Here is a 14,444-nt window from a genome sequence, read left to right as displayed (position 1 = left end):
AGGTTGCTGCTTTTCTTTCAGTGTCCAGAATACTTTTGTATTGCTTATCCTGATCACTATTTAGACTGTATTTCAAAGAATTTCAAAAAGAATATACGGCAACGACTTTAGGGTTACCAGATGACAAACTTTAAAAAGGAGAACATGTTGTTAACTTTCGACGAAGATGCAGCACTTCGAACACACGTTTTGTGCTTACTGGTGTTTTGGTGGACTTACACAGAGCATTCTCTGACATTCGCTACGAGACTCGGTGGCAAGCAACCTGGCGTCAACACTTGTTCTTCCCGGTGAACGGGGTCAGCGACAGTCGCACGCTACAGTCTGTTTTTTTCGCTCTCTTTCCCTTTCTGTTGACGTTGCAGACTGACGCCAGTATAATCCTCCCTCGGAAGTTGTGTTGTGTCGTGTCCGTGTGTTGAAGATTGTGGCTTAATATGGCACCACAAAAGTTTACATTACAACAAAGGATTTATCTTGTCGAGTGTTACTTCGGAAAGAGGAATTGTGGAGAAGTGCGACGACGTCTTTCAACGAAATATCCTGGTGTTCCGTTCCACATAGGACCACTATATTAAACCTCGTAAAAAATTTTAGAGTAACAGGGTCAGTTCTGAATAAAAGTGGAAAGAAAAACCCACGTGTACTTACTGAGGAAAAACTCGATGAGATATAACAAAGGTTAGAACAGTCTCCTCGGAAATTTATCCGCCGCCTCTCACAAGAAACTGGTGTTTCAAAAACCCTCTAGGTTCCCCGATTTGTCAGCCTGCGATTTTTATTTATGGGGAAATCTAAAAAATAAAGTATAGAAAGACAATCTGCACACCATCCGTGAGTTAAAAGAGAGTATTGTACGAGAAATCATGAGAATTACAGTAGACGAACTTGCACATGTAAATGCCAATTTCCTTCGGAGATGCCAGGAATGTGTTGCAGCAGAGGAACAACATTTTCAACACCTTCTGTAGTCAAGGTTAGTACACAATATGAAAACTGTAATTTTAATAGTCGACTCTACCGACTGTTGCAGACCCTGTTTGCCGGGAAAGACAAGCACTGACCCCGGGCCGCTTGCAGCCGAGTCTCGTAGCGAATGTCAGGGAATGCTCTGTAGATCACACACCCCTATGAAATAATTTTACTCCATTTCCGTATAACTAATAATCGGCCTCATTATAATCAAATGTCTGAATATTCTAATATTTATTAACTATGCTCGTAATATTATACGGTTTTGAAAATTGGTCTCTTACTTTAAAGTAATAACATAAATTCACACACTGCCTCGGAGTTCTTTCTTCGAGGCCTAAAGTCAGGAAACAGTTTTTGTAAGTCGTCACTAAAAACACATTTGCGTTTCAGAATGGTTCAGATCGCTGATCGACAGAACTTGACTTCTGCACTGCCATGTAACAACTAAGTGTACAGCAGTTAGAATTACTGTTCATTTCTGAATTCTGATGTCGTGAAACTCAAATCAAAGAAATCTGTGGCATATCGCAAATTATTACCTGTTGTTAGAAAAACTAAATATGCTGACCAAGGCAGTAATTTATTTTATTAAAAACATAAACTAACGTAACGTTTCAACCTTCTAGCAAGGTCTTCTTCAGACTCTGTATCAAGTACAAAAGACTTTTGTACTTGATACAGAGTCTGAAGAAGACCTTGCTAGAAGGTTGAAACGTTACGTTAGTTTATGTTTTTAATAAAATAAATTACTGCCTTGGTCAGCATATTTAGTTTTTCATAATCATGGAAACAAGGCTTAATGGAGTTACTGTTGTTAGAAACTTGCTGCTCACCGCAAGCCACAGTAGATGTCACAAATGCTTTGAAATCAAAACCTCACACGGTGCATTGGTGACAACAGAAGAGACTCAAAGGTACAACAATTTGCACTTGCAACTGAGAGTGTTGTATTTTCTTACTTTGAAATTGAACACGAAAACAATATTAACAATTATTTACAAATAACATTTTGTTACTAATCTTGAAGTTAAGCAGTTGTCTATATCCAAAATAAAGAGGATATTTCCAAATTTTCCTAAACACTCACCCAGACCATTTTTTAGGACCCGAAAAAGAGGACTTGTCCAGGTAAAAGAGGACGTCTGGTAAGGTAACCCTAAATGACTTGCGCCGCTGCACCCGTTACAGCAAGCCCATATGTGTTTTTCACTCAGGGTGCACTCCCCCAACCCTAATAGCGGAGTTGCCTGCGCTATGTCACTTCACTTCCGTTGGGGATTATCTCCTGAGTGGTCAGCTGTATAAATGTAGAGCCTGGGAAGAAAAAGTACAAGGGGAAATTCCCTGGCTCCCCCCTCCCCTCTTCAATTCGAGCACTGAGAGTGATTAAAGATTTCAACACCATAGGACAACTCCATTATTAGTGCAGTTAGCAAATAATGGAAAGAGGAAAAAGTTGTTGGAAATGTGTGGTTTTGACAAGGAAGTTTTTGGCAGGAGCTGAGCCAGGTTAAACTTTCTGGCCTATAAAGGAGCAGAAAGTTAGCTCTGAAATACCAAAGAAAAATCTATGGGAGCTAATTAACCTAACATTTTCACCAAGCTATAACATCCTTCATTTCCCCAATCAAAGATTAAACCACAGCCATTAATGTAGGGGTGTAGTGCACACTGACAAAGGAGGGCTAGTTCGTCTTGCCACTCCCACCAGGTGGGAATTGTTCCCTTGCTCCCTTGAGCATTTTTCGAGAGTGTCGAAAAATTTGGTTCCTTTGTTTTTAACGTTCTTGTCATCATTCCTCCCTCACATACATGCTGCTGGGCAATGCAGTGACCATACCCAGAGGAGGACTGTCTATTGATAGACTAGAAGAGGGAAGATGATGTGGCAGTGTCAACCATGGTGCATGTTGCTCTTTTGGCAGGAAGGAGGGTGAGGTAAGGAGGCAAAAGCATGGCAAAGCAGAATGATGTACTGTGAACATATAAATCCTAGAACAATAAACCCAGGTGGCCTAAACTACTCATGAAAGAATCCAACAATCAGAATTTCAATTATTCTGTAAGTTAAAACCAAAATTTACATATGTGGGGAAGCCTTAAAGCTAACAGCATTGTGAGCTCCCCTTTGCGTGTTGTCTCTTTTCAAACCTGTGGAGGCTCAGAGCTGCAGCTCCCTGTCACTCCCCTCCCAAAGCTCCTAAATTCAGTCCTGCTGATTTTTGCACCCTGTAATCAGCTGCAGATGAGAGAAGGAGCATTCTGTCTAAACATGGTATTAGAATATGTATAGGGCAAATCTAAGAACAATGGATATTGTCCAGTGAAGATTGTATTTGTTGGAAAGATTGCTGGTTTTACTGATACATTCTTGCAGTATGGCTTAATAAAAGAGGTAACAGATTTTTTTAATCGTGCATGTGTGATTCAAATGAACTCATTTTACATTTGATGAAGAAGATGTTCTTAAATCAGTTGTTGCCATGTTGACTGGCTATACATTACAGGTGTAGGAGAGCATTTGAGGTACATAACTGGGAAAATTGGAGAAGTCTGTCTATGTAGTGGTAGTGCTTTAAATGGGCCCACCAAGGAGAGAGAGATCAGGAAATGAAGGTAAGATTTTGTATTTAACAGTCTAATTGATAATTAGAAATAGGAGCCGTTGATTCATCCATTCACCCTTTTTTCAACATTTGACAATTATTGCTAAAGAATGGTTGTTTACAGGTATCCATAAGTTTGTGGAGCATGGAAGTGTGTATTTACCAATGCAAAGTAAGTGAAAAAGAAGTCGGATGATTCAATGAATTCAAGAGATATATATATGGTTGTCCTATTTCACACACTAATGGGCCTTTTTAGTGGTGATGTTGTATTAGTGGCACGTTAGCATTGAATTTTCCATCACAAGTGGCAACTTTCAAATTGTGACAACAGTTATGAAACAAAATATGATGTGTATCATACATCAATGTAAAGATGGTATTTTAGAAAATACATTGATATGTAACACATACCTTACAAAGGATAAGGTAAAGAATTACTGGAGTAAAGAAACCATGCATTTTAAAAGAAAATCGAGCCATCCTGTTTCTGAAGCTCAACTGTCGTGATGGCAACTGGAAGCCCAGCAGTCTTGTGTGACGAGAGCAGCACCACTTATTGGCTGTGTTTCCTGGATCGTATGCCATCTAGGAGCATCCACTTTAATTGATTTCTTAAGGCCAACTGAACTAGTAATCAAAAACTGGTTCCAAATGCAGCTTTCTTTCAATGACTAGGCCAGCAATAATTTATTTGATGCCTTCTTGTAAAATTACTGTTTTTAAAACAACTTAATTTACTTTAATTCAATTCATACTAGGAATGAGAGACGCGGTAATATATAATTAAGGTACTCACGTTTTCCGCGAAGCTGTTTTAGATTATTTTTTATTAATTTTGGTAATTAATACCGAGTGAGTACCTTAATTTAATTCAATGTTATTAAATAGCATTAATATGTGGTACTAAACTTAATTCACCATACTATAAAAATACCACAAAAATAATTATTTTCAATATGTATTATGGCATAAGGGTTAAGTTATTTGTTGATTGTTATGATTATTTTCTGTGCCAATTTCTAAAAATTACACTATACTCCTTTTCCGGAATGTCTGGAGTAAGAGAACGCATCCTGGGTGCACGTTGCGGGTGTGTGCCTCGTCCAATGAATGCACGGTGGGGAGGGGTCATACGGGAGGGGTGACTCAATGGCCGTTACACCGTGCACCCTTCCCCACCTAGTCTGGCCCCGCCCGCAAGCTTTCACCTCTGCATGTCGCTACTCCAGACATTCTCCAGGATGTCTCGCAGATGACTGTTGTCTCTGAATAATTTCAGCATGCTGATTCCAAAATTGAAATCCATTTTTACCCATTACTCTAGTTTTTTCAGAAAACAGCAATATATTAACTGCTTTAATTTCATTATAAAATGTGTAGTTCTATTATTATTTCCTCAATAGTTGCTCTGTTTAGGTGGTAGTAAAATATTGATTTTCTACAATACAAATCCTCCAGTTTTGACTGTAAATGCGCATAGAATTTTTAGCATTTAATCCACCTTCCACCTCGCATGACACATTGGCTTGAAAATTGTATGGCCTTTGATTACGTAAGTTTTATTTTCGAAATCCCACATCAAAATTTCCTTTAACAAAATGTCCAATACTCAATGTTATAATGTGGTGGGTTATTGAACTTAGTAACATAGAGAAAAATCCTGACATGATGGGAAGAAATTGATGCCATTTCTGTGATCAGAATTCAAAATACTTCCAGAATCACCTATTGGTTTGTAAACAACAGAAATGTCCCTTGTATAAATTTATTTTGTTGTGTTCTGTAATAAATGTAATAGAGTAACTAACGAGTATGAGAATTTTGATTGTGAAATTGAAAAATCTTGATGTGATGGGGAAAAATGGATGTCGTTTCCATGATCTACCTTCAAAATACTTCTAGAATCACTCATTGATTTGGAAACAACCAAAAGTTCCATTGCATAAATTTCTTTTGTTGTGTTTGTAAAAGATTTAATGTAATGACTAGGGAGCGGAAGTTGATGACCTAAAAAATATTGATATATGACCTATAGAATGTCCTAAAAAATGGGAAAAAATGACGTAAAAAATACAAAAGATGACCATTAAATTTGTTAGTTTCGGGTTAAATATTTAAATGAAAAGGAAATTGAACAAAATGAAATCTCCTTATTTGATCTTAAATTTGAGTTTTCCCCACTCGGACACCTGGTGGTTTTCCTCGACACAACAAAGACTGTCACCAGTTCAGCATTTCTTTTGCTCGTAAATTGCAATCCTGCGAGATATATATTTCACCTTGGTGAATAGACTCAAGAATATTACCAAAATGAAAGAAGTGACAAAATATGATGAAACGATACACCACATATTGTGAAAATTGACAGAAAAATGCCAAAAATCGATGAAAATTACCTAAGACCTGAAAATTGGCAAAAAATGCACTTTAAAATTACCTTTTTTTGATTCTAGATGAAGTGTAATATTGTGTATATTTAATGGGCATCGTGTCCGAGATGTCAGAAAGAAGATGACATTTCATCAACTTCCGCTCCCTAGTAATGACGAATATAAGAATTTTGATTGTGAAATTGTGAAAAATCCTGACATCATGAGGAAAAATGGATGTCATTTCCATGATCAGCATTCAAAATACTTCCAGAATCACTTATTGATTTGGAAAGAACCCAAATTTCCCTTACACTTTTTTTTTACTTTGCGTTAGTAGTAAATGTAATGACGAACACAAGAATTTTGATTGTGAAATTCTGAAAAATCTTGACATGATGGGAGAACATGGATTTAATTTCCGTTATCAGCATTTAAAATACTTCAAGAATCTGCTATTGGTTTGAAAACATCGGTTTTTTTTTTTTTTAATGTCGACCAGTATTAACAAGAATTTATATTGATTTTTTGCTATTCCCACTACATTGTTAATATAGCCATGCTCTATTGAACATGCAAGGTTTAGTTCCATCTACACCTAGCACTATGCACAAGCAAGTCAACTGCTGCCAAATTGCATTCACCATCATCTCAAGATTCAAACGGACAATCTGCCATGCTGTTCATAAAGTACAGCTTGAGACAGCTTCAATAGTGATGTCAAAATGACGTTTCCTGTGATGTCTGCATAAGCCACTTAAAACACCTTGATTAACTTAGCTGGAGTTTAAGAATGCATGCAATGCTTCCTTAATACTAAATTTTAAATGAGATCATTTCTAAGTAACTGACTAACTCCATGGCGCAGCATCCCTCTGAGAGCCATGGCCTGCCAAGTGGCTTTTCATTGGTGATTCTTATATAGCTCATCGAGTCCCATTACTGCTTCCAAGACTGAAACCTGCTACTTCTTCTTTTCAAGTAGCTATCCACTTGTTCTCACAAAGCTTGACCGATGCTGAAATTTTGGATGCTCTCACTGGGAATCAAACCTGGGCCACTTGCACCAAAGCAAGAAAGCTAACCACTTGACTACACATTTCTACAAAGGCTGTAGCAGAGAAGGTGAGACAGATTTTTTCCTGGCTTGGAAACACTGTCTATGATTTCGGCACTAGTCGCGTCGTGTAGGATGACTCATTCTGTTTCCGTAGCAAGTTGTCACATGTTGCGAAACCACAGTGAGCAGCTGTGTTGATTTACGTGGAACGTGTTTCGTTTACCCCTCCAGGTTTTTGTGTATAACATTGCTTTTCGCGATGAGTATTCAAGATGAACAGCGACATGCCATAAAATTTTGTTGGCGTTTAGGGAAAAGTGCTTCGGAAACATATTCAATGTTTCAACAGGCATATGCCGATCAAGACAGACTGAGTAGAGCCACAGTATTACCAAGGAGTCATTGAGACTCTGCGCCAGCACGTAGCAAAAAAGAGGCCACATTTGCAGAACTCCTTCATATTGCACACGATAACGCACGCTCGCATAACGTGCTGGCTTTTCAGGATTATGCAACAAAGAGAAAAATAGAAATATTCCAGCATACAGCCTGGACTTGCACCCTGCGACTTTTGGATATTTCAACTTTTAAAGGCCGCTTTACGTGGTTGTCATTTCATGACAAACAAAGAAGTGATCACCGCAGCGCAAGTTTTCTTCAGTTCGCTACCTGACGACGAATGTTCAAAGACATTCACAAAGTGGCAGGAGTGTATGGATGCTTGCTTAGTTGTCAATGGTGCCTATTTTGAAAAAGATGTACGTCTACTCGATATGGCTGATTCTGAATAAAAATTTTGTGGTTTGTAATTTTTTCATTTTAATGATTGTTGGAGGGGTACATACATGTACATGCTTGTCTTTTAACTGCTACGCAGTCACGACTTTTTGACCTATTGCGCTCATTTTGGTCTCAATCGGCAGCTAATGAACCAAATTTTCACCCTAGTACATTTGCTAGTCAATGGAGGTCGTTGTTTTCCTATACAGGAATTAGCCTCACCTTCTTTGCGACAGCCTTTGTATATTTGTTATTTTACATCACTTTTCTATCTCGTGGGTTAATCACAACAATGAGGATGGGTTGACAATGAGACAAACACAGTGATACATCCATGCCACATGACCACATACTTGTCTCCCAGTATGATCAGTGCCTCAGTGCCATAGGTGTCTATGTTTCTTATTTTTTTTATTACCAAACAGATACTACAGAGTGTTTCAAAAGTCGTGCAACCCAAACTTTGATGGTAACATGAAAATCGTAAGAGATATTTACACCTGGTTTTCTGCATTAATAAAAGTACTTAAAAAATACTATGAAATGAAATACTTACGATTTGTGAGTATTCGTTTTATAAAAAACAGTGTTTCAAGACACAACTGGTCCCTTCATCAGGTTCACAATCTTGGCGAGTGGAATCAATTCATGGCCACGTCAATTAGAATAAAAGACAAGGAGCAAGGTAATGGTAAAAATCATAGATAAAAAGTTATTTCATAAAAACTGGCCCCTGTACACATAAAACTTCATATTCCCTTCTTTCCCTTGTAAGAACTTCGAATCCAAAAATGAACCATAAGAAACTTCATCACATTAACACGTTAAAACCCCACATCGTGCCACGCAGACCATATGGCGACTGGTTTAGCTTCTCGCTGAAGGCCGGAAGTTGCCAGACTCCTGCCCACTCCCCTCCCTCTCCTATCACCCACTACTATGTCATTTTAAACTCGAAATCCTGGATCTCGCGGGTCGTATTGATTACGGCCAGTGAGACCTGAAAACCGATACTTTTTCCTTTACTAACGTCCCATCTCTTGAACATCTTGATTCATAATTCATCAACATTTCCATCATCTCTATCCAATTTATTATTCCTGTCTTTTCAAATAAACGCCACTTCATACACGTTCCTACTTATTGGTTTATTTTCAATTCTGACCACCTCTCTTTTCCTAATTTTATGCCCTTCGTCAATTACGTGTTCAGACAGACAACCCCGTTCTTGGAGCCCCCTCTCTAATATCCTTATTGTGCTCTCCCCATCTAATCTTCATATTTCCAGTTTGCCCTATGTATTCCTTGCTACATTCACACTTTAATTTGTATACCCCTTTTTCATTCTTCCCCTCTTTTTCCCCATTCCTTCTATCTTTTTTGTAATCAGTAAAATGCTTTTCAATTGTTCGTGGTGCCCTCATCCCACATTTAATTCCATACACTTTGGCCACTTTTTCGATTCTCTTTGAAAATCCTTTGAAATACAGGATCCCCATGTATTTATACTTTATCATTTCCTCATCCTTAAAACTTTCCTCTACTACCCTATGTTTATTCTTTTCCTTTTCTTCCCTTTCGCAAATTTTACGAGCTTCCCTTCACAACCTCCTCAATTCGATCTCTTTATACCCATTCTTTTTTCCCACATATATGATCCATTTTTCTTTCCTCAGTTCATCCCTGATTACATAGTCTTATTGCTCTTATAAAAAAAGTTGAGAAACACATTATTTTTAGTTCTTCTTGCATGTTCTGATTCGTTATGAATATACAGATCTCCTGCCAAGGCTTTATGGTATACTGCAGTACTAATTCCCTTTCGTGTTCATAATCCGTAGATCTAAAAAGCTAATCTCACCTTCTTTCATTTCCTCCTTAGTAAATCTAATTCTGTTATCTTGTTCCCCCAAAACTTCAAACATCCTATTAAGGCCCTTCTCGTCTCCTATAATCAAGGTATCGTCCACATACCTCCCAAAGTATTTAATAGTCCCCATCGTCTGGTCCAAGGTGGCTTTCTCAATATAATGCATGAAAATCCCAGAGACAGGGTTTCCCATAGCCAAACCTTCCTTCTGCGTATAAATCTTGTCATTAAAGCTGAAATAGTTATACCCTGTACACAAGTGAAACCATCTTATGTACTCCCATGCAACAATGACATTGACCCATTAACCACCTCATTAAGCAATCTGCAGCCTTGTCCCTGGGGCATAAGTTGACAACATCAAAACTCATTATCCTATCTTCCTTAGTGATTTCGAGTTTTTCTATTTCTTCTTTCACATCCCACGATTTCCTTACTCGGTGTTTTCCCCAACCTCTTTAATTTTGGATACAAGGGTTTTGGCTAAACAATAGCCTGGATGTGAATTTAAGGGAATTATGGGTCTTAAAGGGGTATGTTCTTTGTGGATTTTTGGAATCCCAAAGGCCACTGGTATATTCCCTTTTTTACAACTCTCAATCAATTTCTTTTTCTTGGTTCTAGCCAAAGTGATACTGGTTTCTACCTCTTTCTTGACTTAACTCTTAATTTTGTGTATAGGGTTTCGATCTACCACCTGAAAATCATTACCGCAAAAACAATCTTCCATCTTTCTTTTATATTCATCCTTGTCAATATCGACCATTTTATTTTCCTATCCGATCTGATCAAAAATACGTTGTATTCTTTAACCCATTTTTTAACACTATTAAACTTTATTTTATATTCCTTATGCATATTTTCCCCTGCCTTTCCTCCCTTACTACTTCCAAATAATCTTAACCATTTCCTTCCTAATCTGATTTTCGGTGATGTCGTGAATTTTATGTTTCACTTCACTCCTATCATCCTTGTCGTCTAACAATGCCCCTATACCTTCGGCCGCTGCTATAAATTCCTCCTTTATGATCTTTCCATCCCCGATGGAAAATTTTTGCCCTTTACCCATGATTTCTTTTAAAGCCTTAGGGAGAACAAGATCTGTTAAATTGAACACATTATCCTCACTACCCCCTTTAACTCCTCGGCCCCATTTGAGTTTTTGCTTTTCCCTACATCCCTTCCAATCTTGGCTAACTTGTTCCGAATTATGATCCTATGTTTATTTTTAGCTGCTTTGACAAATTTATGGTTCCTTTCTTCAATTCTTTTCTGCATTATAAAGCCTCTTCCCTTGATATATTTTTCAATGCTAAATATTATCAGTTTACTCCAGACAGAAAATTCTATAAATTAAATTGAGGAAGTCAGTGTTAAAAATTTCTCAGAATGCCACTCTTGGGTGGAAGAAATATGTAAGAAATTATCGAAGGATGATAATTAGATGTCTGATGACTGATGCCTTGTTAATCTGTCATTTGCGACCAATATTGGCCATGAACAGCATTTGATGGATTTGGATTAGCGATTATATGGGTTAAGTGAAAAAGTGTGATTTTAGGGGCATATCATCTTAGCTGGCAGCACTAGCAGGTTGAAATTTTGCCAATGAATGCAAGCCACATGTGCCTAAATATTGGCCATGCATTTACACGAAACTTTTAAAATGTGTACTTCCTGGACGTGCCTTGTATAAAATTGCAAATATTCTGTGAAGAACCTGAATAGTTTCTACATCCATAGTTTCTGTCGTGGCTAGTGTTCTGAGTCTATATTGGTGTGCACCTTAGCCAGCCACCATCGCAGAAGTTACTTGAAAGCAACTATATGTAATGAGTGGGCTCGATGCACTGACCAGTCATCTCTCAGTGAAGGGCCTTTTGGTATGCCTTGCCCCTCATGTAGCTGTGGGGCCACAAAGTTTAGTTCAGTGAGGGAGCTTTCAGACCAAAGTTACAAGTGACATGTGGCATGGGGATTTCACACCAAACTAACCACCTGCACAGATTTGAACAGGCACTTTCCACCTCCAGTTCTCAAGGAACCATTTGCTGCACATGCACATTCAAGATGACACAGTGGCCCGACCCTGTGCCCGAGTGGTTAGCACATCGCGCTGCGACGCCAAGGGTCCCGGGTTCGAATCCCGGTCGGTCTTGGTTGTTTGTGAATGTCCATTCATCAATTTCATCATTCATCCCCATCTTCGCAAATTAGCCAAGAGGCACAAAACGTGAAGTAAAATAAACTAAATCAATCAATCAAGATGACACTGCACAATAGTGAGAAAACAGCCTGTTCTGAGCAACATGTACAGCTTGTGTCATCAGTCTGGTACGATAGGATACTTTTATTTCTGAATGTTTGTCCAAAAGCTACCTTAGTGTATGTGTTACAACTCAGATAATTATTGCATAATCAGTTATATTTTAATTACTCTTTCAGAAAAGGAAAGGACAAATTTCTCATAAACCAACATCATCTGGAGATACACTTGGACTAGAACAGTCTGTCGAGAAGCCACGCAAAGTAGAATTGCACATTGAAGGTGACTCCAGTGCACCAACTGAGAGGCCACGACGAATTTTTGTTGAACCCTATGGTCCTCACAAGACAATATTTAGTATCTTTCATGATCTACCTGCTCCTCTAACTGTTATCGCAGAAAACGAAACTTCAAAATCAGCATCAGGCAAGAAATCTCTCGAGGAAGTATCTGATAAACTTCCATCAGTTAAGAATCAAGTTCAAGCTTCAAGAGACGTTTACAGACAGGTAATCCATATTTTAAGGAACTGAGTTTATATAAGTAGTTCTAGTAGGTAACTAGTATTTCATAGTTAGCATAGGTACATAAGGAAGTTATAAAAAGCATTTTTCCAATGTATATTAATGCTATTCAAAATCAACCTCCAATTAGCTATTAAACAGATAATACTTTCATTGTACAGTGCCTTTCACAGCAGAGCTGGCCGTGGAGCGGTGGCTAGCGCACCGGGAAGTAAAATTGTGTCTGCCGGCAAACTGGATGCAACATCCGCTAGCTATGTAATCAAATAATCTCGTACAATTATATTGACAGTTACAATTAAAATGAGCATGTACCTTGTTACAAGATGTGTTGGAAATTATGTCATCCTGCATCCACATATTTTTGGCATATTTATAGGAAATTTTCACTAACATGTATCAGTTGTTTTTCTGAAATTGCTTCAATTTCTCTCCTGATATTTTCTTTGAAATCTTCTAATGTGTGGCTTCAGGTTTTAAAGCTTGGTAGCTTGCCATGCTGTTTCTTGTGCAACGCGCCGAAGGGATTTTTGATGAGTATGTTCCAATCGTGCTCCAATGTCGTCTATCTAGTTTTTCCTCAGTAAGCACATGCCATTTTACCCTTCACTTCTTATCAAGAACAGACCCTGATTTCCTAAATTTGTTCACAAGTATCCAACGCTGTCTCTGTGTGAAACAGGAACATCTGGGAATTCTGTTGCACATTCTAACTTTGTGCTGTTGCCATCGATGATTAATTATTCGTGTACTGTTATTAAATGAAAAATATATTTTGCAATTCGCAAAGGCGAAGCCAAACTTGTGTGGGCTGATTACATATCTAAATTACCTGAATATTAGCATAAATGGAAATGCAGCAAATCACTTTTTTTGATAGAAACTTTTATCACAAAACTTTACAACGGTTACATCGAATTCTTGACTGTTATCTCTATTACCATGGCAACGACAATGTTGCCAAACACGTTAACGTAATACAACTTACCATAAAGAGAAAACCAACTTTATAAGACATCAACTTGAACATTAACATTTGAAGTTTAAAATAGATAATAATTATAATTGTACGTATATTTACAAATGAACATAAGAAGTAAAATAAATTTGTGCTGTAAAGAACAGTCACAACTTCCCTACAAGAATTCGTAATGACATAAGAGTCGTAAATATAAAAGCGTTGTTTTAAACTGTATGGATAGCGTGGCATTAGTTTACTGCAGAGAAGCACCAGTAATACGTAAACTAAAACAAAACAATCAAACACTTGTTAACACCTTAACACTTCACAAACACGTGCAAACTGGACACTGAAGCACAAAAAGTGAAATTCATGCGGGTATTAATATATATCTGACAATTCATGATTTAAAACAAGGAGACGCATTACACCCCAGGTACCCATGTTATTCGACGCTGGGTGGGCGCCGGGGTCGCTTCCAAAGTTATAAAAGTTCCCGGATTTGATTTTATTTACCAAAAATATGTGCCTCTATCAATTTGTCTTAGTTGCAACCATTGATACAAGTGTACATGGACTCCCAATTTTTTGCCACTTTGCTTCTGCACTATGGTCTCCTAATGCTAAGCTTTCTCCCCCAGTTTTGGCACCCAATTACCACTACTGACACTAACAATGGCATTTTTGCTCATTAAGAAGCCTTAAAATATTATCTAACATTCTTTTAGCAAAGAACATAATGAAATTATAGGTGATTATCAATGTGGATTTAAACGTAACAGATCAACAATAGATAATTTTTTTCACATTAGACAGACGAGTTGTTATCAATAATTAGATTTTGATTATTACCTAACACTTGGTTTTGGCCTGTAAGCATATATTTAGTTTTCTCTTTGCTAACTTCTAAACCTATCTCTTTAGCTGCTTTGAAAAATATTTTAGCATTATTCTTAATTGTATTTATATCATGCCCCAGTAACTCTACATCATCTGCATATGCTAACAGCTGAGTCACACTGTTTAATTT

At 37.7% G+C, this 14,444-nt stretch overlaps 1 protein-coding gene across 1 annotated transcript in view; it reads left to right on the top strand.

The window, feature by feature from the left end:
- LOC145998870 (uncharacterized) overlaps positions 1-14,444 on the top strand; it is a 140,901-nt gene that overhangs the window by 1,335 nt on the left and 125,122 nt on the right. The window contains exons 2-3 of the mRNA XM_083135564.1: positions 3,483-3,591; positions 12,109-12,438. Coding sequence (XP_082991690.1) covers positions 3,586-3,591; positions 12,109-12,438 — 336 coding nt within the window. The 5' untranslated portion in view covers positions 3,483-3,585. The remainder of the gene's footprint in view (positions 1-3,482; positions 3,592-12,108; positions 12,439-14,444) is intronic.

The sequence above is a fragment of the Lepisma saccharinum genome, chromosome 14, assembly GCF_977018435.1.
Source record: "Lepisma saccharinum chromosome 14, izLepSacc3.1, whole genome shotgun sequence".
In the NCBI taxonomy this organism is placed as follows: Eukaryota; Metazoa; Arthropoda; class Insecta; order Zygentoma; family Lepismatidae; genus Lepisma; species Lepisma saccharinum.
Note: the sequence above shows the minus strand (reverse complement) of the source record. Positions and strands in the feature narration are given on the sequence as shown.